Source organism: Acomys russatus, chromosome 28 (assembly GCF_903995435.1).
Source record: "Acomys russatus chromosome 28, mAcoRus1.1, whole genome shotgun sequence".
Taxonomy (NCBI): domain Eukaryota; kingdom Metazoa; phylum Chordata; class Mammalia; order Rodentia; family Muridae; genus Acomys; species Acomys russatus.
The window spans coordinates 30,109,247-30,134,246 of record NC_067164.1 but is presented as its reverse complement, the minus strand read 5'-3'; the positions used below and the strand labels follow the sequence as shown (position 1 = coordinate 30,134,246).

Below are 25,000 nucleotides of genomic sequence, written 5' to 3'. Positions count from 1 at the left end.
AACATACATTTGGAGTAAGAAAAAGAGAAAACTTCTGCTCTGAACTCATAATGAACATATAGATAAAACCACTGCTTTAAACTTATAACAAAAATATCTAGCTAGCTATAGTTCTAATGAAAGAACTGAAAATGAATAGTCCTACTATAACTCCCTTCTCATATAACAATTGTATCTATTTTTGAACAAGTTAACTTTTTAAATACATATTATAAAAACTCAGGACAGAAATAAAGTTGTTGTTGGTTGATAGTTTTCCTCCATTCACCATCCACCAAATATGCTTGTCTATGTCTTTATGTATGTTTATGAATGATCTGTGGGAGGCTCCTGTGTGGTGTGAATGTATGGTTTTTCTCTTCCTTTCTTCCTTTCTTTTCGCTGCAACCAGAAGCCCCAAATAGCAAGGCTACCAGCATGAGAGTTTAGGAGTTAAAGTATAGCAGCCAGAGTCATCAGCCAGCTCAGAGTTTCTGCCATGACCAGCGGCCCCAAACAGCCTGAAAGTTTTAAGAGTTAAAGCACAGAGAGAACGGCTAGAAGCACCCAGCTCCCAGCCCTGTCAGGCCTAGAGCAAAAGCCTTTCGACCCTCTCTCTCTGCCTCTGCTGTTCCACTTCAGCCATGCTGGACCGTGGATGGAAAGCTTGGGCTTTTCTTCTTCTCCTTCCAGCGAGCAGCTCCTAAGGAACACCATCTGAGGCTGCCCTCTGGCCCATGTGTTACAAAGTCAGTCTCTGAAACTATGGGAGAAACTTACTGTAGGCAGCCAAACAGGAAGATTAAAAAAATCAATTAACTGTCATTTTTAATTAAACACCAAACTAGATGGGCCTATATGAAAAGCAAGAACACATCTTCAAGGCATTGTTCACCAGGGCTCAGGTTTCCTGGTTGCTGGAGAGCCAGGGATACACAACCTGGCTCTGAATCCATTAGCCTGCTCCTGCAGCTGTCATGGACTACCACTGCATGCAGACAATTCTGGGAGCAGCAATCCATATGTCACTGAAAAAGCTCAGCAGAGCTGTCTCTAGAGATTAACAAGACCCACAGATACGGGTCAGTTTCCTTCTTTCAAGACCCCCAGGTGAATTGAGCAGCTTGGCTCACAGGTGGTAAGCCTGGATCTGTGAAGGGAAGAGAAACTCCAGCCTCTGAGGGTTTCATGGGTGCTGGGCAGCCAAAGCAGGGTACAATATAAACTGTAAATACTAAAGCAGTAATAGTGAAAATACCAATTCCTAGTTTTACCAAGACTCACTTGGTACATCAGAGCTGCACGGTGGGAGACTTTCTAACGCCTTTTGCTCAATACCAAGGCCTGTCAATTCCAGGACAAATCAACTCACTAAGACTTGGATTAAGAACCACAAACACACAAGCGTTCCCAGGAGACTTTCTTTCCACAGACATACAATCACTGTGTCTTCTCTAACTTGGCCAGGATTTTTGCCTATGAAGCAGGTGGCTTCAAAATCTGCACTATTATGTCAGGAGACTAGAGACCCTATGTGGATACAGATTACAAGTGAAAAATTCAAGAGAGAATTGTTTACTTGTAAGTCTCATACAAGCTTGTAATTAGCTGTGAAACACAGTCCTGCAGATGACTGAAAACAAGGCGATGTGCTAGAACACATCAGGTTTCCTGACACTTAGGGTCTGATACCAAACAGCCATGTAAGGCTACCCAAGGAGAGGCACCAAAGGGGCCATTTAGCAAAAGAGCTGTGAGCACATTAGAGAGGCTAGCACCAGGAAAGGTGAGCGGCCGCAGTGGATCTGTCCTTAGCGTCCCTGTCTAGGAAGAGGCCAGGGTACCGCCCAGCCACACTTGAGATGAAGGCGGGTGGCTGGAGAGATGCTCAATGGCCAAGAGAAGCGGCTGCTCTTCCAGAGAACTTGAGTGCAGTTCCCAGCATCCACGCTAGGTGGCCTCTAATTCTAGTTCTAGGGCAGTGGTTCTCAATCTTGCTAATGCTGCAACCCTTTAACACAGTTTCTCATGTTGTGGTGACCTTCAATCATAAAATTACTTCGTTGTTACTTTGTAACTGTAATGTTGATGTTGTTATAAATCATAATGTAAACATGTGATATACAGAATATTGGAGGATATGTGACCTACAGGTTGAGAACCGCTGTCGGGGATCCGACACCTTGTTCTGGCCTTTGTGGGTACCTGCACACATACACAGAATGCAAATATAATGTCCTCCCAATCTGAGGACTAGGAAGAGCAAGGCTTGCTCTGTCCAGTCTTAAAGCTAATGGGTGGCCTCGTCACTTCCAATCAGATCTATTTCTTGACTAGGCCAGCTCTGAAATCTTCCCCCTTTTAAAACCTTTTTGAAGATCTGCTACTCCAAAATCTAGATGTGTAGCCAGAGAAAACCAGTCAATCTATGGCATAACAGACAGGCTGTCCCTCCTGAGCAGCGATGGTGGCTCAGTCCATGGGTTAACAGAACCACTGGCTCTAGATGGTGACCACTAACACAATAATGTATTCCCTGATATTCTTTTAAAAAGATTTTTCAAAAATCTCCTATGTGTGCCATACATACATGCCTGCACGTGTATATGTGTACCGTGTACGTGCCTGGTACCAAGGAACCCAAAAGACGGTGTCATCAAACCCCCTGGCACTGAGTTCCAGAAGCATTCAAAGACCCTTAAATGATAGAGGTGCTAGCTGGTGCTACTACAATTCATAACCAACTATTACTTCATAGCTTATATTGAAGAGCTAATTCATGCTTATTTTGTTCCTTTAAGAACTACTCTTTAGGGGGCTGGAGAGGTGGCTCAGTGGTTAAGAGCACCGTCTGCTCTTCCAGAGGCCCTGAGTTCAATTCCCAGCAACCACATGGTGGCTCATAATCATCTATCTTAAGATCTGGTTCCTTCTTCTGGTGTGCCAGGAGTACATGCAGGCACTTCAGAGGCAGAGGCAGGTGGATCCCTGTGAGTTCGAGGTCAGCCTGGTCTACAATACGAGTCCAGGACAGCCAAGGCCACACAGAGAAACCCTGTCTCAAAAACAAAACAAAAAATAAAAACAAAAAAGAAAATATGCTGGCTTTAGTAAGGAAGAGGAAACGCCAGAGAGTGTGCACTGTTGCTGTGTAGACTCAGAAAATAAAATTCTGGAAGTTCACGAAGTGACAAGACTCACAAGCTACTCCCCTTAGGTTTATATAAATAAGCAGCAAGAGGTGGAGGAGAGGGGACTCTTCCATGAAGCTGCTGGCTGGAGAGGGCTCCAGTAAAGTGTCTCTCACGACAACATTCCAGGAATGACTCTCCTGAGCCACCTGTGCTCCCTGAGGAACCCCAATAAACTTACTGGTTCACCTAGCTTTGCCTAGGTGGTGGCATTCCTTTGGTTTGCTGTTAGTGCCCTATTTGGGGTGAATGGAGATTTGCTCACACCCCTAGGAAAGGCCAATCATTTCACAGTCCCGTCCAGCAACAGATACCAGCCAGGAGGGGGTTGGAACCTGCATCTTAATAACAAGCCCTGGGGTTCCTTGGTGGCATTCCTTTGGTTTGCTGTTAGTGCCCTATTTGGGGTGAATGGAGATTTGCTCACACCCCTAGGAAAGGCCAATCATTTCACAGTCCCGTCCAGCAACAGATACCAGCCAGGAGGGGGTTGGAACCTGCATCTTAATAACAAGCCCTGGGGTTCCCACACAGCAAAGCTGGAGGAGTTCCCTTGCAGTGTGGGCCTGCACCAGGTCTTAGCCACCTGAGCTGGGAGGGCGATGAGGAGCAGGTGCTGGGACTCTGTTCTGTGCCCCAGGTCACACAGCACAGGCCGCCATCTTCCTTCACAGTTTCATGGAGAGCGCTCAGTACTTGTCATGGAAGTGTGAGGCTGGAATGCAGGTCTCCCTGCAGCCTGACTGTCATTCCAACCTCAAAAGGTGGACACAGGGGCTCTTCAGAGCCAGGTGGGGAGCAAAAGTAGCTTTATCCATGGGTCTGAGCTTGACTGGCATTCTCCTCAGTGAACGTGGTGGAAGGGTCAAGAATATGGTGCATAGGATGGAGAGATGGCTAAGGACAATAACTGCTCTTCCAGAGGTCCTGAGGTCAATTCCCAGCGACCACTTGGTGGCTCACAACCATGTATAATGTGATCTGGTGCCCTCTTCTGACCTACAGGTGTACATGTAGGCAGAGCACTGTATATATAAGTAAGTAAATCTGAAAAGAATATGGTGGGAGATTTACCAAGGAGGATTACTGATACCACCCTTGGAGCTCCACATACATGCATGGATATGTGCAGGTATAGTCTTATGCATGTACAGCCACACAGAGGAACACCACAGACACACAGACACACACACACACACACACACACACACACACACACACACAGAGGAAAGAAAATCCCACACAATTTCAGATGAGAGTCACTAGTGCTGAAAGTAAATCTTGAAGTATGTGGCAGCAGAACTTGACTCACAGCAAGCAGTGGATAGTCGGGGGAGAAGGGCACTCTTTCTATGGTTCACAGAGGCCTAAGAGCACAAACCGAGCTGCCTTCTTCTCCAGGAGGGATGGCTGCTTTCTTAGCAAGTGCTCCCACACAATGGACCAGCTGCAGTCGGGTACCTACCTTGCTTGTCTGGTTTGGTTTGATCCCAGGCCCTCGAACCAACAGTGGAACTTTGATATCGAACTCATACAGTTGTCTTTTGTCTATTGGCAGAGAGAACTGTCCTGAAACAAGATGCACAGGGTCAACACAGGCCAGGGTGGGCATGCAGCACATACACCATTTGAGACGGTGAAACTAAAACGATGGTGTCTTATTATGTGGAGTGTCTGCGTGTGCGTGTGTGTGTGTGTGTGTGTGTGTGTGTGTGTGTGTGTGTGTGTGTGTGTGTGTGTGTGTGTGAGAGAGAGAGAGAGAGAGAGAGAGAGAGAGAGAGAGAGAGAGAGAGAGAGAGAGAGAGTGTGCCACATGTGTGCATGCCCTTGGAGGCTAGAAGGTGGTGTTGGATCTCCCAGAGCTGAAGTTACAGGCGGTTGTGAGGCACCTGACATGGGTGCTGGGAACTGAACTCAGGTCCTCTAGAAACACTCTACTTAGCCACTGAGCCGTCTCCCTAGCCCCTTAATTCTAGTCTTATAACAGAAAGTTTAAACTGGCCTACGTTTCTTTTCCTGTTCCTGAGCACACATCAGGAACAACAATGAGTTTACTTTCTCTAGATAAGTAACTAAAAGGAACCTGCTCTAAACAGCACACATTGAGCAAAAACGATGTCTGGGAAGGAAAGAAAGACAACTATATACACATTCACACATCTGTGACCTGACCCCAGTGAGTGCTGTTACTCCAAGCGCAGCCAAATAAAGGGAGAAACATGCACTGTTTCTCTGATGCACAAGGCCACGAAGTGAGGAATGACCTTCCTTAGGAATTAATTCCAACAGACACGCTGAGGACAAGGATGGCAACCATTAGCAAAGCTCAGTTTGAGGAAGTTTTAGCAACAACTTTTAAAAAAAAGATTTATTTGGGCTGGAGAGACGGCTAAGAGGTTAAGGGCACTGATTCCTCCTTCAGAGGTCCTGAGTTCAAATCCCAGCAACCACATGGTGGCTCACAACCATCTATAATGTGATATGATGCCCTCTTCTAGCCTGCAGGTGTGCATGCAAACAGAGCACAGTATTCATAATAATAAATAAATCTTTAAAATTTTTAATTTATTTATTATTTATACAGTATTCTGCCTGCATGTGTGCTTGCATGCCAGAAGAAGGTACCAGATCTCATTGTAGATGGTTGCTGGGAATTGAATTGGGGACCTTTGGAAGAACAGACAATGCTCTTAATCTCCGAGCCATCTCTCCAGCCTCTAGCAGCAACTTTCAAAGGGAATCTCAATGACAGGTTCATAGGAAGGGGTCTGGTTAGATTCCATGACCCATCAGTCAACACTGGCACCCCCAGAGTGGCACCCCTAGAGTGGCACCCCCAGACACGGGGGCCTCACAACTTGGTAAGATGGGAAGCACAGCACACAGAGGCTGTGTCAGTCTGCTCAGATGAAAGCAAGCCTTGTGTCAACTCAAGGGGAAATGTGCATACGTGAAAAAAGAAAAACACTTTAGCTACAGGAGGTCCAAGTTAGAAGGACAGAGGCCAAGGGCATGGAGTTCACGCACACTGAGGTTTTCAAGAACCAGAAATACTTCCCAAATTACAAGACCTAGTGATTACGTTGAGCTTGTAGGACAGCTTTGTTTCCCATCTACACAACACATTGCCTAAGTTGCTACCTTCTCACTTTCCCCACGGCTGTCTCTAACACGTCTTAGCTCCTGACTTCCTCAGTGGAAATGCCTTCTAACTGAGGAATCCTGAGGCCAAGACCCTTGGCCTGGCAAGTCCACAGCCGGAAAGAACTAGACTCCTCCCGCACTGGTGAGGGGATGGGGGCAGTGTCGCTCACCTGTGTGGTAACCGTTGTCTGAGGTATAGAAGATGTACGTGTTGTCCAGCTCACCAGTGAAGTCCAATCTCTTCACCAGTTTCTCCACAAGATCATCAACTGAGAGCAGAGTTTGCCACCTGGAAGACACAGGGGGAAACAGGACTTCAGGGACAATGGCCACACAGAAACACTCTTCCCAGGAAAACAAGCAGCAAGTGTTCAGTTCCTTCCCAGACTCTGTCACTGCAAATTCCAGCATACAATAATTACTTCATCAAATCCATTTCCAAAGGAAAAAAATCAGGCTTTTAATAATTGGATAACTTTACTTTTTACAGTTGCTGTATGAGGGTAGAGCTAAATCAGAAAGTTGGTGATTTGGTACAGATTACTACCGATTGGTTCAAATAAGTCTGTGCTGCAATACTGTGTAATGCCAAAACTTGTCTTGACTACTGCCTGTTTTTATAAAGCTTTATTAGCACACAGCAATAGTTCATACTGCTTAAGGCTGCCTTTGTGTTGGGACACATGGCCTGTGATCTTAGAGCATTTACTACTGGTATTATCTGGTCTTACAAAAACTGTTTACTAATGTCTGGTCCAAATTCAATACACTCTAAGAGAATTTTCAAAACAACTTGCAAACATAAAGGAATGTCTGTGTGCTTGTGAGGTGGTAGTGCCACACAGCATCTCCCCCACTGACCTGCCTTCCTATTTGTTCAAGGATAACAGATGGTTCCATCCCGGTCCTCAAAGCCACCCACACTGAGGACAGAGCAGCAGTGCCTACCTCCTTCGGAATGCGTCATCCAAGAACTGTATTGAAGAGTTCGTCATTGGCGTCTTGGCTTGCCTAATTAACCAGTGCTTGTTCTAAAATTCAGAAGAAACAAATAAATGTTAGCACCAAGTCCCCATGAGAGTAAGAGGTTGAGAGTCGGTAAGACAAAGGCCTCACACTTTAGCAAACTATCTAGAAGCCGTAAAGCCTCCGCCTGTGCTCCGACAAGCTGCAGCTTCTCAGAGGGACCCTCCATTCCACCAGCCCCCACTGCCTAACACCTTGATGCTCTTTTGTTAGCAGCAGCGACTGGAGACTCAAGGGAGTGCCTCCAGATGCCACAAGCTAAAGTGAGGTTCAGTTGGTGACTCTGATCCTGTGTCCACTACAGCTACAAACGGGCAAGTGCTGACTGCCCTCTCACATTCTGCCTCTGAGACCCCGTGCTCCACTCATCTGTCTACTCAAGGGACTGCCATGCCTGGAGACAATGCTGCCCCATGAATTTAAAGCTTCAAGTCCTGCTCAGGCTGCACCGGCAGAGATGCAAGCCTGGCTCCCAGCGCCCATACAGGACAGCTCACAGCTGCCTGTAACTCCAGTTCTAGAGGAGGTGAGTCCTCTTCTGGCCTCACTCACTCACTGGCCTCTGCACTCCCATACAAACCTATACCAGAGACACAGATGCACACAAACATTTAAAGTAACAAAAAAAGCCTCCAAGTCCAGTTCTGGAGGGGCCATTTTATTTACATAAAAGCCACACTTTAAGTAACAAAGATACCCTCCTATGCCATCAATTCTTTGTGCATTCATAAGACTCCAAGTGACTACTTTTTTTTTTTTTTTTCACAGTACAGGGTCATGTTCTAGGTGAAAAACCCACAGTCATCTTTTTCTTGGTAACAATTAACATATAAATCAGTGAGCAAAAGCTAAATCAGCAATGTATTAATTAGTATTATACAGAAATTGTGGAATGTCATTAGACTATCAGCCACCCACATCTGTCACCAATGACTCAGCTGTTTCTTTGGCTCCCTGTGCCCCCACTTCACTTACCCCAGACAGGATTTTGCTGAGGCGTAGGCAGGCCTTGGCCTCCCATGTGCTACAATTACAGAGGTGGGTACCACATCCAGGCAGAGGTTTCTTTCTAATGAATTGACCATTACATTTTTAAATTTCTGAAATGGCCAACAGACCATAGAAAGACATTTATTTAGGCTCCTGCTTGAAACCAACAGCTTCAGCCAACTGCTGGCCTTGATTCAGGTCCAAAGTAACTCCTTTTCAAACTGCACTGCTCCAGCTGTTCTTTGGCTAGCAGATTTTACAAATTCTTAAATCCTCGTGATGGAGGTTCACATCTGATCTCACATGACTGGAAAGTCCTCTTGCGGTCACGCATCTAAGCCAAGGTTTTCAATATTACTGCCCCCAGTAACTTCCAGTAACACAAAATTGAGATGAATCTACTAGTTTAAAATCAGCTCCTCAACCTAATTTAACCAGCACACACCTTATGGTGTGGCAGGCAATAGGCCAGATGTTTCTCTCTCTCTATTTTTTTTAAAAAAGATTTATTTATTTATTATCATGTATACAGTGCTCTGCTTGCATGTACTCCTGCAAGCCAGAAGAGGGCGCCATATCACATTACAGATGGTTATGAGCCACCATGTGGTTGCTGGGAACTGAACTCAGGACCTTTGGAAGAGCAGGCAGCGCTCTTAACCACTGAGCCATCTCTCCAGCCCCTTCTCTATATATTTTAATCATTACTGTAACCAAAGGCGTGAGACCTGCCACTTTAGGGAAAACAAAAGGAGGGGTGAGCATGGTGCTTGTTTCACAGCAGAAAACTGATGCTAGTGGTTCTGCCTTCGAGACTCATTCTGTACTACCATAGACACTGTGACTTCCAGGTAAGCCTCGGGCAGTGAGATGTGCTCACACCAGGGAGGTGTAAAACCAAGGCACATGGCACACACCTTAATCCCAGCTATTAGGAGGCACAGGCACGAGGGTCACTGGGAGACAGTGAGCTGAAGGAGAGAACAGTGAGTGGGGATGCTTCTGTTGCTAACAGTGGGACTTCTGTTTGAGGGAGGGAGAAAGGTCCTTCACATGCGGACTAGCGGTTTCAGAAATGTCTGGATAGGATTCCTCCCAGGCATCTGGGGCTCAGGAAGACAGAGAAGGGAGTGGCTTACTAAGTAAACTTAAGAGATGTTAACTGCGGAAGCCATGTGTGGTGGCACTTAATCATGCACCCTGCCACCTCATGTTTCCATCCCACCTCCACACTGCCACCTCTCTTTATGCCTTGGGTCAGTGAGAGTCACCCAGGGCTGCTGCAAGTGCAGATGTCCCTAGAGATGCGTCTCTGCTACTCAAGGACGGAGAAGGCAGGAGACAGATGTGACTACACCAATCGGGGCGGGGTGGGGTTGGGGGTGGTGCCTTTCCTATTCCCTGGAATCTCTTCTCCTGCTCACTGGATGGGTGGCAGAAACTTTTATCTTTGAAAATATTTCTATAATGTGTTTACCAGGGACAGGTGCAATAAACAGTGCCCCCAGGAGAGCTCCAAGGGACCGGCCTTCAGGGCTACAGCTTCCCTGAGTACAGCTTACTGCAGCAGTCAAGAGGAACCTACCGTGCCGTGGATGTTGAAGCTCTTGCCCCTCGGTGCCATGACGTTCGGGAACGCCTTCTGGTACTGCGGTGCGGCTGTCCAAGGTGAGTGGGGTGCTGGAGTGGAGATCATCATGAAGAATGGCTCAGAGTTGGACTTGTAGTCCAGGAAGTCCAGGGAGAGATTGGCCTGACACACACAGAGAGTGGTCATCTCCTAGCCCTGCCTAGCAATTGCTTATCCAATAGGGAAGTTTCTCTTGGTAGACAGAGAGCGCACGCAGGGTCAGTGTGGGTACTGACCTGGGACACATCTTATTTCATGGTCGTGTGCAGCATGCTGCTGGGGTAGTACATTGGATTTGGACCATGCTTAAAGCCTTGAGAAGCCTACCAAGGAAAGCAACTGAGACCTTAACTTTAAAGACCTAGAGATCATGTTCCAGAAACACTAAGAAGCAGTGCACTGTCCATTCTAGTATTAATTTATAGCAATGAGACCATAGAGAATGCTAAGCGGGCCAGGGAGATGGCTTAGCAGGTAAAGGTGCTTGCCGCCAAGCCTCATGAAGCCGTGTCCCCTCCCCAGACCAGCGTGGCGGAAGGAGAATGAACCCCACATTCTTTTGTCATTCTAGCCAATTGATGCCCTCATTTCTCCCCAACACTACTCTAGAGGGTGTCTGTGGTAATACTTTCCACCCACAAGCTCTGCAGCTTCCTGTGGTTGCTCTGAGGCTGCTCAGTAGAGACACTCACACTGCCTCTTCCCTCATTGGAACTGATTATCTCTTCAGGGTTATGCTCAGGCGTTACCCATGCCGCCCCTTTACCCTTCTTATTTATCTAACCGGTCAGCACCTAATGAAGTAGTCAGTGAACGACCAGCAGCAAATGACTGCACGTACATAACCGGCCCCACAGCACATGTGAGACTTCCGGCTGTCAAGGGGGCTGGCTTCTGAGGAACTAGCCTTTGCTCGCTTACCAGGGAACTACTGCTGTACTCTGTACTAGACTGGTGAATAAACAGTCTGAGGAAGGTTTGCAGTAAAAGCATGTCAGGACAGGAGGATTCTAGCTGACTCCAGTAATTTCCACATGCACAGCCTTGCCCACAGAGGCCTGCAAAGGACATCTAAGGAGAGCCTCTCTGAGGCCACCATAGTCACAGACAGAGGCATTTACCTCTGAATTATGAGAACGTGAGACTCGAGTTCAGCTCATGTGAGAGGAAAAACACCCCTCTGTAGGCTTTTAATCAGTTGGAAATAGTCTTTGGCAGACAGATCAAGTCATCATACATTTATGTTTGCCTGTACAAATCAGACTCGGATGCTGTCCAGACAAACTAGTCAAGCGTGAGGGAGGGCCGCAGTGCCTGACTGCTGAGAACTCACCAGAACATCCGTCAGGTAGTCCACACTGTAGCTCTCACCATGCCTCCTCGCCTTCCCGTTGACAGAAAGGGTGTAGTTATAGTATTTAGAATTCTTTTCCTACGTGAAGCAGGGAGGAAGATCTGTGACAAGGTCACCATACAAAGCCCAAGTGTGACCTCCTGCTGGGAATTGTTTAAAGGGTGATAAAACAGAAGAGGGACAACTGCCCAAGTCAACACTGAGCTGGGTTTGAGGGACTTTATTACAGACTAGCAGGGTTGACTAATCTGTGCTGCTTTCAAAGCCAGACATGGCTCAGGAAGACCAAGAAATTATACAGCTCAGGCCACTAATGGCAGGAAAAACACCTGGGATGCAGCGGAGTCAAGAGTCAACAGATTTTCATTAGAGATGAATCATTTGCTGTAGAGCAAACTTGTGTCGGGGTTGGGGCTAAGTCAGAGTATACGCATGCGGCTCTGGGCTGTCCGGTTGTCACTGACGTCAGCAGTCACTTACCAAGGCATACCAGTAATTCCAGCCCAGAGGAACGTGCTCCAGCCCACCTGCATCTGGGGCTCCGTACTGGAAAGACAGCAGAGCAGGGTGTTAGAGCTCTGGAGACACTCCAGACCAGGAAGAAACAGACAGCCGGGAATGCCTTCCCACCGGCGCCTGAACCAGCTGGTCCACAGCTCCCCAAACACATAAACTAACTAAAGAATAAAGAACTCTGTAACCCAAGCCATTTCTTCAGTAGGGGTCAGTCACTATGGTCACTGTGCAAAATCTGGCCTGCAAGATGTTTTGAGTGGCCAGTGTGAAATGTACAGAGCCAGTCCAAAGGAGACTGCCTTGGGAAGTGTGAGCTACACAGACATCAGACTGCAGTGCAGATGCTTTTATTTGAACAGGGCCAGGCATGCTCATTTTTGGGGTGTCCACTGCTGCGTTTCTGCTGTGACAAGCACTGTGCAGCAGCTCTATGACATTCACCATCTGGGTACCACATGGGACCTATTGATGGGGTGAGCGCTGAGCTACGACTGTGTAGTCCAAAGGGCTGCGAACAGCCAAGAGGGTCCCACGGTGGCCTACTGGCCTACTACTTCCGTTGCCCCGGTGAAATCTGCTTTTGAGGCTCAGTTTATCTGGCAGAACAGTTAGAAGAGACAACAGCCCCCTCTCCCCTACGTAACTATAGTTTAGTTAAGGCAGGATGGAATCTCCGAAAACTGGCCCTGTACATGTCAAATTAACTTCAATATGCAAAGCAGTCCAAGTTCCCTTATAACCATCGAATCGCCTCAGCTCCACAACACGGCACCCCCTACTTCTCAGGGTTCTTTCAAAGCGATTCATCTGTGCTCAAACCCACAGGCCGCAGAAGCCCTCAACGACTGGAGGAAGAGGCATGGGAGGTTCGGACCAGGCATGAAGGCCTCTAGCCACCACAGGCAAAGGATGGGGGAAATGCGCGTCTCTTCACCTTGCACCACAGCTCAACTGTCACTAAGAAGCACCCGAACACCCTCAATACATCGCGTCCTTTAAGCACAGATGCTAAGAAAACCAAGACCAAGGTGGTGGTGAACTTAGGGCCATGAGAGCTTGAGTGACAGGCCACAGTGAGGCTCTACACCCCCTCGAGGGCCAGGAGACCAGTATCAACCACCCAGCCATGTTTCCACAGGCTCAGTGCCCATGGGTGCTCTCCTTTTATAACAGTTTCTCCACAGTCTTGTCTCACTTTTAGTCTGTTCTTACTCTGTAGGTCAAAAAATGAGATGTATGTTGAATTGTTCTAACTCAGAAGTGAGTCTAAGAATCCTGAGCAAAGAGACTAAAAACAAAACCTTCCCACCTGATCTGAAGAAGAGGAAATGGAAACAAAGATACTGTGACAGCCACATGACTACAGAGTGGAGTGTCTACTCCAGTGAAAACAGGGATGAGGGGGCCGATGGGAGAGTGCTTAGGATAATTTGTAAATAAATGCTGTGGGGCTGTGTACAAGGAAGGAACTACAGAGCACAGGCACATAATGCGTTTGTCTAATTAATAGGCAAATCAGCAAAACTGCATATAACCAAACCCCTTTAATAGCATGACTTAAATTGATACCAATGAGAAAAACAATTATCAAGAAACATGAATTCACATTTTAAATGCGGTTGTAAGAAAGGAGAAGAATCATTCAACATACCTCATTTAAATACTTCCCAGCAAAAAAGGTTTGGTAACCGCACATTGATTTTAGGATTGCTGGGAAGGTGCTCGGCTCCTGGATCTTCTGCCAGGACTTGCTACTGCAGTTCCCCTCCAAGGTGTTGTTAACGACGTGATGGTTGTGTGGGTACTTTCCAGTCAGGATGCTGGCTCTGCTGGGGCAGCAAAGAGCGCTTGGCACATACTACAGAGAACAGAAGCAAGAAGACAAGGTTCTACTAGAGACTCGGGCAGGAGGGAAAAGGGGGCGCCGATGCCGTCATGGCAGCTTCCGTTTCTCACGGAGCAGAGACCTTTCTTTACACACAGCATACTCCAGAGCAGCTTAAAAGTCATTCATCAGAAACCAACAGCAGATTTTTTTAAAAAGCCAGCAAACAAATTGCTACTTGAGAAAAAGGGACCAAGAAACAGGTGGGAGAGACGAGGTGGAGGTAGTGGAAATGCCGTAACGGAACCCGTTACTTTTGTATGCCGACATAAAAACCGACCACCTGAAGTGCATGCTGGCGTTGTCGTCTCCTCTCAGTGCCTAATGTGTTTTTGCTGATGTTTTTCTGCCCTTCAGGCTGGATTTAACCCTTTTCCCCCTTTTGGTGCTAAGGCGGAAAACTCAGGACCCAGCAGACACTGAGCTAAGCCTCCAGTTCTGCTTGGCATTTTAAACCACTCACGAGGGTGACTGTCTCCTCGCGAACAACACTCACCACCTGCCCTTTTTAAACCAGATGTGTTTGTCCTCTAAAAAATTTTAAAAAGTTTTTGCTTTAAGAAGGTTTTAGTTATTTATGTATACGTGTGTATATGTGCCTTCATGAGTGTCTGTCACCAGTGTGTGGTGCACACATGGAAGCGGGGAGAGGGTGACCCCTCACAGTGGGGCCAGCAGCCTGCTGCCTCAGGACAGCGCCGCCTGTGGTTCTTACAGCGACTGTTCTTCTTTCCTGGCCTAGTGAGCTTCAACTGTTGACTTAGCGCAGCCAAGAGTCACCCGAAAAGAGAGGGACTGTCTGTATCAGACTGACCTGTGGGTCTGTTTGTGGGGGGGCTGTCTTGTTGTTAACTGATACAGGAGGGTCCAAGCTGGTTAAGCACGGGTTCACGAGCTGGCATGGCCAGCAGGCAGTCTTCCGCTATGGTCCCTGATTATGATCTGTGACCAGAAGTGTCTGCCCTAGGCTGCTTCTGGTCAGCATTTTACCACAGCAGAAAGGAAACTAGAACATTTCCCTTTTTGCCCTTTTATAGTCAGTATCACATTATTACTGATCTTTCGTATTTTGTTTTAGTACCCGCTTAGACAATTTCTTCCTTTAAAAATATCACCTTATGGGCTTGATCTCTGGTACTGATGAAAACCAACCAAGCTGGGGCCTGGGTGCCTAACTCAGTGCTGGGGCTTACGTACACCGTCAGTCCCCAAGACCAAGGGAAACACCATCCTGACTGTTCTGACCCAATCGTCATTCTCGATCATATTTAAAGTTTTTTAGTTGGATCTTGAAAAAAAAGTCTTAAAACTTAATTAGGAAAAAAAAAATATTTATTTACATTTTGATTATTCTTTTTTCAAGACGGGTTTCTCTGTGTAGCCTTTGGCTGTCCTGGACTCACTCTGTAGATGAAGCTGGCCTCAAACTCACAGCGATCCACCTGCCTCTGCTTCCCGAGTGCACACCACCACACCTGGCTCTGAGTCCTTCGTCCTAAGTATGATATATGCTACTTGTTTGATACACTAATTTTTAGTAAGGTTGGTGTCACGCACTTGGAATAAACATCTACTTTCCCCCCCTTCAATTACTCCTTCTGGAACAACACTCAATACCGCGTACAACTTACCATGAGCTTACACACACACACACACACACACACACACACACACACACACACACACACACACACTCTCTCTCTCTCTCTCTCTCTCTCTCATGCATGGACATGCACACATGAGCACACACATGTGCACGCACACATCACATATGCCGATTCATGTGACCGCAATAACCTGAGGTGGACATTACTGAACTCATTTAAAGTGGAGACACCAAAAACCAAACAGAGCTGGGAAACAGGCAAATTTTAAAAAGTATTCAAAACTAGGGTCTATGCTTAAATCAAGTACAACACTGTGCTATTATTATTCAATGCATTTTCAGGATAAAGCTACCACACTGTCACGGGGTTGTGTTACGTTCTTATATGAACAGCTAGATTTATTTTGGGCTTCTGATTCCACACATATTGTATGCATGTTTTCAGTACCATGACCTTTGTCAGGGTCAGCTAGCAGACCTTGTGTAACTTTTACTCTGGAACAGTTTACATAGCGTAAGTGCTCTTGGTTTCAACGCTCAAACAGTAAGGATTTCAATAAACTAGTTATGCAGCAGTCTAGCTTAGAAAATGCATACACCTTTACTGCCAGCACTTGGGAGGCAGAGGCAGGCAGGTCTCTGTGCGTTTAAAGCCAGCCTGGTCTACAGAGTGAGCTCTAGGACAGCCAGAGCTACGTCTTGTCTCAAAACAAACCGTTTGTTTAATAAGCAATCGAACAAACACCTCCCCCATAATGACCAGCAATTAATTTATCATTTCAATTACAAGATGAATAAAACTCTTTAGACCAGGTATTTCATGTAATGACAAAAACAAAAATTGCCTACGTCCACCACCCTCGAGCCCAGCCTGAGTGCTTCCTCCCAGGAGGCGCTATGATGTCTAAGGACACTGCAGTGGCTTCTAAACTTACAGCACTGGAGAAAGTCATCCCCTTCTCCCCGATGAGGGCCTTGGTCTTCTTCAGCGGCGTCTACAAGGTAAACAACGCCTTGTTAAACAGTGTCTGGAAACTTACAGCACACAAGTCAGAATCTGTGTTCTGTTGCATCTTAAATGTGTTTTATTTTATGTGTGTGGATGTTCTGCCTGCATGTACACCTGGCACCATGTGCGTGCATGAAGTGCCTGCAGAGGCTGGAAGAGGGTGCTGGACCCTCTGGAAATGAACACAGAGACAGGTGCTGGTGGCAGTGTGGGTGCTGGGAACCGACTCTGGGGCCTCTGCAAGAATGAACGCTCCGCACCTTGCAGGCACCTCCCCAGCCCCTTCTGTTTTATCCTAATCATTTACTTCCAAATGGTCAGCTCTGACAGAAAGCAATAGTTAAGATGAATGATTCTGGAGATGAACCAAACAGGCTGGGTTAGAGTCAGGGCGACCCTGTGCAAGCAGGAAGCGAAAGTTCACAGTTGACAGCGTCGCTCACAGAGCTCTCTTACTCCCTGACAACCTCCACAGGCATGAAATGCTCTGAAAGGAAATTTCTGACCATCAATGGGGAAGTAAGACAACACTTAGATTCTGAAAGCCAGACAACGCCACAAGGCTCACGACTGCTTCCAACCCTACACAGTCAGTGATAGAACCCAGACAAAGAAGGTGTATGTACAAAGACCCTGTCAAACATAAGGATTAGTATTGCAGGGCTGGGGATTGAACCCAGGGCCTTTTGTACCCCAGGCAAGCACTCTTCCACTGAGCTGCAGCTCCAGTTCTATCACTCTGCCTATAGCCTAGCTTTTCATCTTGTGTGGCAGGCAGGTATTTAACTATTAATAAAAGCTATACTGATCTAGTTTCACTTCCCAGACAGCAGAAACCACCATGAGGAGATTCCTGAGGAGGTCCATGATGACCCTTAAATACCTCTGACATGCAAGAGCAGACTGAATACAGTGTTTTTAAAAAATATTTATTGCATATATAGTGCTCTGCCTGCATGTACAACTGCAGGCCAGAAGAGGGTACCAGATCTCATTATAGATGGTTGTGAGTCACCATGTGGTTGCTAGGAATTGAACTCATGACCTTTTGGAAGAGCAGGCAGTGCGCTTAACCTCTGAGCCATCTCTCCAGCCCCTTGAATACAGTTTTAAGTCTGCCTAGCACAGTAATTCCTTAGAGATTGTGCCTCCAAATAGATACGAAGGTTAATAAAGGACTCACTCTCAATGATATGGAAATAACGTTTTCTACTGATTCATAAACCCAAGCTGCTTACAGACTCCAAAGGACAAACCCAACTTGCTCAAGTCAAGCTTTGATGATGCCAGTAGCAGACCCTCAAGAGACGCCAAGGAAGGTCTATGCTAAGCTTCTGAGGCAGCGGCACCAGCTCTCCTGAAAGCATCACAGGTGCCAACCTCAGAAAGTAACAGTGGACTGAAAGCAACCCTGGCCCAGCCAAGAATCCGAGTTACCATGAAGGCAAAGGACAGAACAAATGAGTAAGAAGGTGAAACGCAGCTAGGGCGGTGGTTCTCAACCTGTGGGTCGCGACCCCTTCGGGGGCGTGTATCACATATCAGATACTTACATCACGATTCATAACAGTAGCAAAGTTACTGTTATGAAGTAGCAACAAAAACAATGTTATGGTGGGGGGGGGGGGTCACTACAGCATGAGGAACTGTATTAAAGGGCCACAGTGTTAGGAAGGTGGAGAACCACTCACCTAAAGAATGGGAGGTGAAAGGGATTTGGTCATCAAACTGTCTGATACACATGCAGAGCTACTAGACAGTTTTAGGGTTCCAGAGAGACTATACCGTGTGATGCTAGAAATGTATTCTGTTAAATACATTCTGTGCTGAGCTGGGCAACGGCGGGTTAGAAACAGTCTCTCCCTCGCCATACTGCTTTGGGGCCTGAACAGCCAAAGGTAACCAATGATCTCAGGTAGTGGCAGGTGCTACAAAGAGAACACAGCTGCACAATGTGACACACCTGGTGGGAAGTTGGTAGGCACCTACTTCAGATGAGCAACCAGCACGGCCCTGTAAGGTCACCCCATGCACGGGCCCAGAAGAGGAGTTTACTGGCTGAGTCAGCTGAATAGCCTAGCAGAAAACAGGAAGGAGCTGGTGTGGAAGCAACAGCTCAAGACAGAAGGGGAAGAGCTGGAAGGCAAGGCTTCACGGGGATTTTGATTAGAAGTTTACACTAATAATCTATGCATGGCTGAACAAGTCCCAAGCAAGAGATCAGACTATACTGAAAACACACACCCATGCTAATCCAAAGCGACACTGGCCAGTCAGGTGGAAACCATGTGACGGTATTAAGAAACAGTCATGTTTATTCTCATGAACGAATGTGTAATTTTACCTATCCTATGAAAATTACCTTTTATAAAACCCAAAGGCATCAGTGACTTTCCTGGTCCTAAGGATTAGCACTCCAAAGGTCTCAAAGATTCCTTTAACAATGGAAACCATCTAGTTTTAGGTAAAGCAATGTCATATTTATTCTTTCCCTACATTCCTGACTAAACACCCTTTTCCTAGAGTAAATGATTAAAAACAAAACAAAATAAAACACACCTGTGATTTTGTGTCCATCATGCTATGATTAAGGGGGAGGGAAGAGCCATACCCCATAAAAACTAATAAAAGTAGTCTCTCAGATGATACATGGGACAAATACAGTTAAATGGTAAATGTGAAATAAGATGGAATTAATGATAATTGACAGGGGCTGGAGAGAAGGCGCAACAGAAAACAGCACTGTCTGCTCTTCCAAAGGACCCAGGTTTGATTCCCAGCATGCACACGGCAGCTCACAACCATCCCTATCTCTTGTTCCAGTGGATCTGATGCTCTCTTCTGGCCTCTGTGGAAGCAGGCGTTCACACATGGCTGTACGCACATACATGTAGGCGAAGCACCATATAAATTAAAACAAACAAACAAATCATGGTGCATGCCGGTAATCTCAGTTCCTGGGAGGCAGCAGCGGGAGGATCAGGAGCTCAAGGACATCTTCAGCTACATGGCTAAGTTGAGGCACCCACGACTGTGCTGGATAGCTTTACGTCAACTTGACACAAGCTAAAGTCATCTGAGAGGAGGGAGCTTCAGTTGAGAAGCGACTCCAGAAAACACTAAGAATGTAACATTTATGTAATTCCGGATTATGTCATGGTTCTTCTTGCTGTAGGTAGTTCATTGTATATATGTGCAATAATATAAATGTATATGTAAAAAAAAAAAATTTAATACCCCCCCCCAAATGCCTCCAGATTGCCTGGAGAGATGGCAGAGGTTGAGAGCACTGTCTGCTTGCTCTTCCAGGGGTCCTGAGTTCAATCCTCAGCAACCACATGGTGGCTCACAACCATCCATACTGGAAGCCGATGCCCTCTTATATGGTGTATATGGAGCACTCATACATAAAATAAAATCTTTTTTTTTTTTTTTAAATGTGCCTTCAGAAGACTGGGCTATAAGCAAGCCTGTGTGTAGAATATTTTCTTAATTAGTGACTAATGGGGGAGGGCCCAGTCCATTATGGGTGGGGCCATACCCAGCTGGTGGTCCTGGGTTCTATAAGTAAGCAGGCTGAGCAAGCCAGTAAGCAGCACCCCTGCATGGCCTCTGCCTCCAGGTTCCTGCCCAGTTTGAGTTCCTGCCTTGGCTTCCCTTGATGAACTGTGACTATGGACATGTAAGCCCTGTCCTCCTCAAGTTGCTTTTGGTCATGGTGTTTCATGGCAGCAATAGTATCCTTAACTCGGACATGAACTGTCTTGAAAAAAAGAAAAAAAAGCACATTAAATGAAAACCATGTGCTATCCACCTTTGATCTGAGCCAATGTGGGTGACGTGTGTGTGTGTGTGTGTGTGTGTGTGTGTGTGTGTGTGTGTGTGTAGTCCTGACTGCTTGCTTTGCCAACTATTGCAGCTATCTGAAACACAATTCCTCTCTGTGGTAAAGAAACTACATATATGGTTGTATACATAAATCAAAGAACATGGTTGACCCCCACTGACAACATTCCAGAATGCCACCGAACACTCAGTACCAAGTGCCTGTGTGGCCACAAGCATTCCAGAAAACACGTGGCAAGACAGGGTTACCACAGTGTTCTCCAAAAGCAAATAACCGTTTGCCCTCAGAGCTCTACAACCCACAGTCAACTTACTTAATGACCCCAGTCTTCTCTCTCCTCTTTAAGATAACGACCTTATCTGCAGGCTTCTGTGACTTCAGAAACACAAAGATATAAGAGACCTGACACTCTTCGGGGCAGCCAGGAGGGTCTCAACCATAAATCACTTTATCATCCTATTTGACAATTAGTGTCATGACGTCAGAATTCCCTGAAGTGCCAGGGGCTGCATGCGGCTTTAAAACAAGAAAACACCACTTATTTATTTAGTGTGGGATCCAGGTGCTAGAAGCTTTAAGCCTAACTTGTTCTGGTTTCTCAGGCCAGTACAAATACTTCTTTTGAGAAAGAACCTAGGGCCACAGAGATGGCTTACAGGGTACAAGGAAACTGATGCCAAGCCAGAGTGGCCCCTGCAAGCTGTCCTCTAGAGTCATATTCAGGCTGCTGTGGCAAAGAAGCAAATAGGAAAAGCTCTAGAGGCAAGTAAATTAACACAAAAAGTAAAGACCTTGACTGTATAGAGCCATCAGCTGTGCTAAGTGAACTGGGAACACATTGTGTATCAGTGGTGAATTTTGTTTTCAATGGTAGTATTTAAGGCTTCACCTGTCGAGTACTTTAGGTACTGACGGAGGAGGCATTTTGTTTATTTGTTTTTGTTTTCTGGACAAAATGCTTTTTAAGGACACTTAAAAAAAAAAAAAAGCTTTGAAATCCCAACACATGTGGGACAGAAAATGGATTTTTGTGAGTTCAAGGCTAGCCAGGGCTACATAGTCAGACCTTGTCTCAAAAACAAAACAAAACAAACAAACAAAACAAAACTCCCCCAAACAAACAGGGAAAGAAAGACAGATAGGAAGATAGGTGTTGGAGCAGATGGACATGGAACAGGTGGAGTGAGTGTAAAACCTACAAGGGAAATTAAGTCAAGACTTTTGGTACAAGGGGTGGGGGCTAGTTCTGAGGGAAAGCACCGGCACAGTGTACATGAGGCTTTGGGCACCCCCCCTCCGCCCCCCGCCCCCAGCACGACAGGAAAAGCGGTTCAGTATCATTATTGCTCAGTAAAAACTACAAAGCAACAAGGGGGCTTTGGGTCTGGTAATGCAAACACCTTAAACACCATCTACAAAAGACGGTCCACCGAATACAAAGCACATATTCCCAGCCCAGAAACACACGGCTCTGCTTACCGTGATCACGTGACACACGGAAAGCCCAAAATATTGGCAGTTAGCAAACTGATTTCACAACCCACTGACCCGCTGGGACCAGCAACTTGAAGGACACTGAGCTAGGGTTAATTACCACACAGGAAAAGATAGGACCCTCCTGCTGAGAGGTTTCACAGATGCAGCAATCAGCTGAAAGTAAAAAGAGAACCGAGAGGAGCGAGTAGAGACTTTTTTTTTTTAAGTGAGAGCTTTAGTGCCTTGAGCAAGTCCCTTCAAGCACCACTGAAAGGGGGTTGGTGTACGTGTTCCCAAAGGTCAAATTCCGGAACCTCGAAAGAGCAGAAGTGATTCTGGGAAGGAAAAGTAGTCTTCATGACAACACTCATTAGCTATAACGCGGAGCCCTAACAGTAATACATCAACCAGGTGTTCTATTAGGCTAACTGATTTTTTTTTTTCCCCTTGATGTTTCTTACGCAAAACACACTCTCTCAATAACAGCTCGACAGCCTACAAACCACTTTGGCTCGTATCATCACTTAAGAGCCACCACCGAACCACAAAGGCCGACGACGTCCCAGGTCCTCCGTGAAAAGAGGCGACGAGGCCTCGGCTCTCCCTTAATCCATCACTGGCCTCCACAGGTTAAACCCTGAGCTGTGAGCGTACGCTGCAGCAGTAAGGTCCACGGTGCGGTGCGAGCATGTGGGTGAGCTCGGGAGAGGGAAGCCGAGTCCTGGCCCGTCCAATCTCCCGGAGGAACCGCAGTGACCGCGCACACACACCCACCCAGCGCCAAGGCGGCCAGGACAGGGTCCCGGGAAGGGAGTTACCATGCCGCCGAGCTCCACGTCCTGGTCGTCCGTGAGCAGCAGCAGCACGTTGGGCCTGCGTGCCGCCCCCACGAGCCCCACGCAGCCGCCCAGCAGCAGGAGCAGCAGCAGCGGCAGCATCAACACCGCAGACGGGCGGCGGGGACGGCCCGGCCGGGGCCCGGCTGCGGACAGGAGCCGCATAGCCGCCGCGGGAACCGAGAGCTAAGGACAGGTACCGGGTGCGCACAGGCCGGCTGGGTCAGCCTTTCTCTCCCTAGGCGGGATCACGTGAGCCGGGGGCAGGGGGCGGGGCGCGCCGTCACGTGACGGGCGGCCGGGGGCGGGGCCTGGGGGAGCGGCGGGGAAGCCGAGCGCCGGGCTGCTGGACAGAGCTGGGGGCAGGCGGAGCGTGCCGGCGCCTGGGATCAGGCCTGCTTCTGCTGCTGGAGGAAGGACTGCGGCGACAGATTGGGGATGAAATCAGGAGGGAGTCGGCTCCCCTGTCCTCCAGAGAGAAGCAGCGCATCTGCTGTGTTCATAAGATCAGCTGCCGGCTAAAGTCCGGGCTAGCCCTGGGGGTTAATGGGCAGCTCGGCCAGAGCCCTTTGACTTTTTACCTTCAGAGATTAAAGCCCTCATTTGGCTCAGCTGTTGTTATTTGCACTTTCCTCAGCTGCCATGAATTTCAAACAATTTAGGAATGTCTCTAGTAGTTCTTGATGAATGTTTCAAAATTGGATTACATTTTACTATACATTTATTTTATGTATTTTGCGCACTCATATAATACATTTCGCGGCACATGTGGGTGTGTGGAGGTCAAAGAACAACTTGCTGGAGTCAGTGCTGTCCTTCTATTGAGTGTGACCAGGGAACCGAACTCAGGTGCTCAGACTTGTCTACAGGTGTCCTTAGTAGATATTGCTGAGCCATCTTTGGCGAGTTTTTACAGGATTTTTTTGGAAGCTGTTAGAATGTGCATGACCAATGGCAACCAATCTCGCGTTGAATGATGGGTAAAAAGCCAACTTGCTTTTAGGGATTCCTGTGAGATCAGTGCACAGCATTACCACCTGAGCATTGTTCTGTGCAGAACACGATGTACACTGCCGTTCGCCACTTTGCTATGTATTGGACTTAATGCCTCTGTGGTTTTTGTAAGATTTATGTGTACGAGCGTTTGCCCTCGTGTATGTATGTGTATTGTGCCCGCCTAGCTCCTGGGGAAGTCAAAGAGGGCATCGGATTCCTGGGGCTGGAGTCGCACATGGTTGTGAGGTACCGTCTGGGTCGCTGGGAGTCGGGCCTTCTGCAGAAGTAACTAGTATATGCTCGTAACCACTGAGCCATCTGTTCAGGCAGCTGGACACAATACCTTTTAAGTATATTTTTATTTTGATTAATTTTTCATTAATTGTATAAGGTGTCTCCCCCCCCCTCTATATATATATGGATAAAGTCCAACTTTTAGCTGAAACAGTCCCATGAAATTTTCATTATAGGATAGACACTGCTTTCCCTATAACCTCTGGAATGTAACTCTCTTTCATTCCCACCACAGGGTCTTGTTCTGTAGCCCAGGTTCACTAGGCTGACTTGGAACTGTGACTTAGGCTGGTTTTATTCTCCACAAGTCCGGTCTCAGTCTCCCTGGGGTGCTGGGACTTCCAGGATGATCCACCATCACATGACTGGTTAATAACCTCATAGCCACACCCTAAACCACAGTGGCATGCCCTCCTGCTATGAATGGGCAGGGAGGAAGAAATACGTGCTGACACACACACAGGAGGGCAGCCAGTGCAGGCCTGACTGAAAGGTCTTGGAACCCTGGGAGCCAGGAGTGGTAAGTGGTGTGGGATTCTCTGGCCCATGTTAATGAAGGCACAGGATGAAGAATATGGGCGCTCTAGCAAAGCGTTAGCCAGGCTTTTCTCAAGAAGAACATGCAAGGGGCGCTAGTTGAGACATCATCTCCAATCAGAGAAAGGGACTGACTTTTGGGTTGTTGGGTCTGGTAATACCCCACAGTCATGAGTGAAACTTTGAAGAAGTTTTTCTCTTGTAATAAAAATTTTTTTTTACAAAGTTTGTTTGTTTTCCAAGACAGGGTCTCTCGGTGTAACTCACTCTGTAGACCATACTGGCCTTGAAATCACAGAGATTCGTCTGCTTGGGATTAAAGGTGTATGCCACCACTGACTAGTTTGAATTTAAAATTTAAACAATCATTGGGGAGGGGGGAGATCGTGTGTATGCATGTGCATGTGGCCATCAGAGGACAACTTGAGTTGGTTTTCTCCTCCTGTGGAAGTATCCAATATTGAACTCAGGTTGTAGGCTTGGTGGCAAGTCCCTTTACAATGAGGAGCCATCTTGCCACTTTGCCAGTGTTCTCTTGAATTTTGAGAGATTTTTTTTTTTGTGTGTGTGTGTGTAAGCTACTGATTTGGAGGGTGCATTAGAAGGCAAAGCAAAGGATGAGCACGTAAAAGATGTAACAGGGCTCACTGTGAGGAGGGTGGGAGGTGTTTTCCCAGAGGTGAA

At 47.0% G+C, this 25,000-nt stretch overlaps 1 protein-coding gene and 1 non-coding gene across 2 annotated transcripts in view; both read right to left on the bottom strand.

Moving 5' to 3' along the window:
* Window positions 1–22,679, bottom strand: part of Gns (glucosamine (N-acetyl)-6-sulfatase) — a 37,298-nt gene extending 14,619 nt beyond the window's left edge. Inside the window, exons 1-9 of the mRNA XM_051170398.1 lie at window positions 22,472–22,679; window positions 16,257–16,316; window positions 13,482–13,688; window positions 11,795–11,860; window positions 11,294–11,392; window positions 9,916–10,083; window positions 7,263–7,345; window positions 6,485–6,603; window positions 4,636–4,739 (exon numbers count right to left, since the gene is read on the bottom strand). Coding sequence (XP_051026355.1) covers window positions 4,636–4,739; window positions 6,485–6,603; window positions 7,263–7,345; window positions 9,916–10,083; window positions 11,294–11,392; window positions 11,795–11,860; window positions 13,482–13,688; window positions 16,257–16,316; window positions 22,472–22,654 — 1,089 coding nt within the window. The 5' untranslated portion in view covers window positions 22,655–22,679. The remainder of the gene's footprint in view (window positions 1–4,635; window positions 4,740–6,484; window positions 6,604–7,262; window positions 7,346–9,915; window positions 10,084–11,293; window positions 11,393–11,794; window positions 11,861–13,481; window positions 13,689–16,256; window positions 16,317–22,471) is intronic.
* LOC127211121 (small nucleolar RNA SNORA2/SNORA34 family) lies at window positions 8,398–8,534 on the bottom strand. The gene has a single exon (XR_007833396.1). It is a non-coding gene; the product is annotated as a small nucleolar RNA SNORA2/SNORA34 family (small nucleolar RNA).
* Window positions 22,680–25,000: the final 2,321 nt, after the last annotated feature.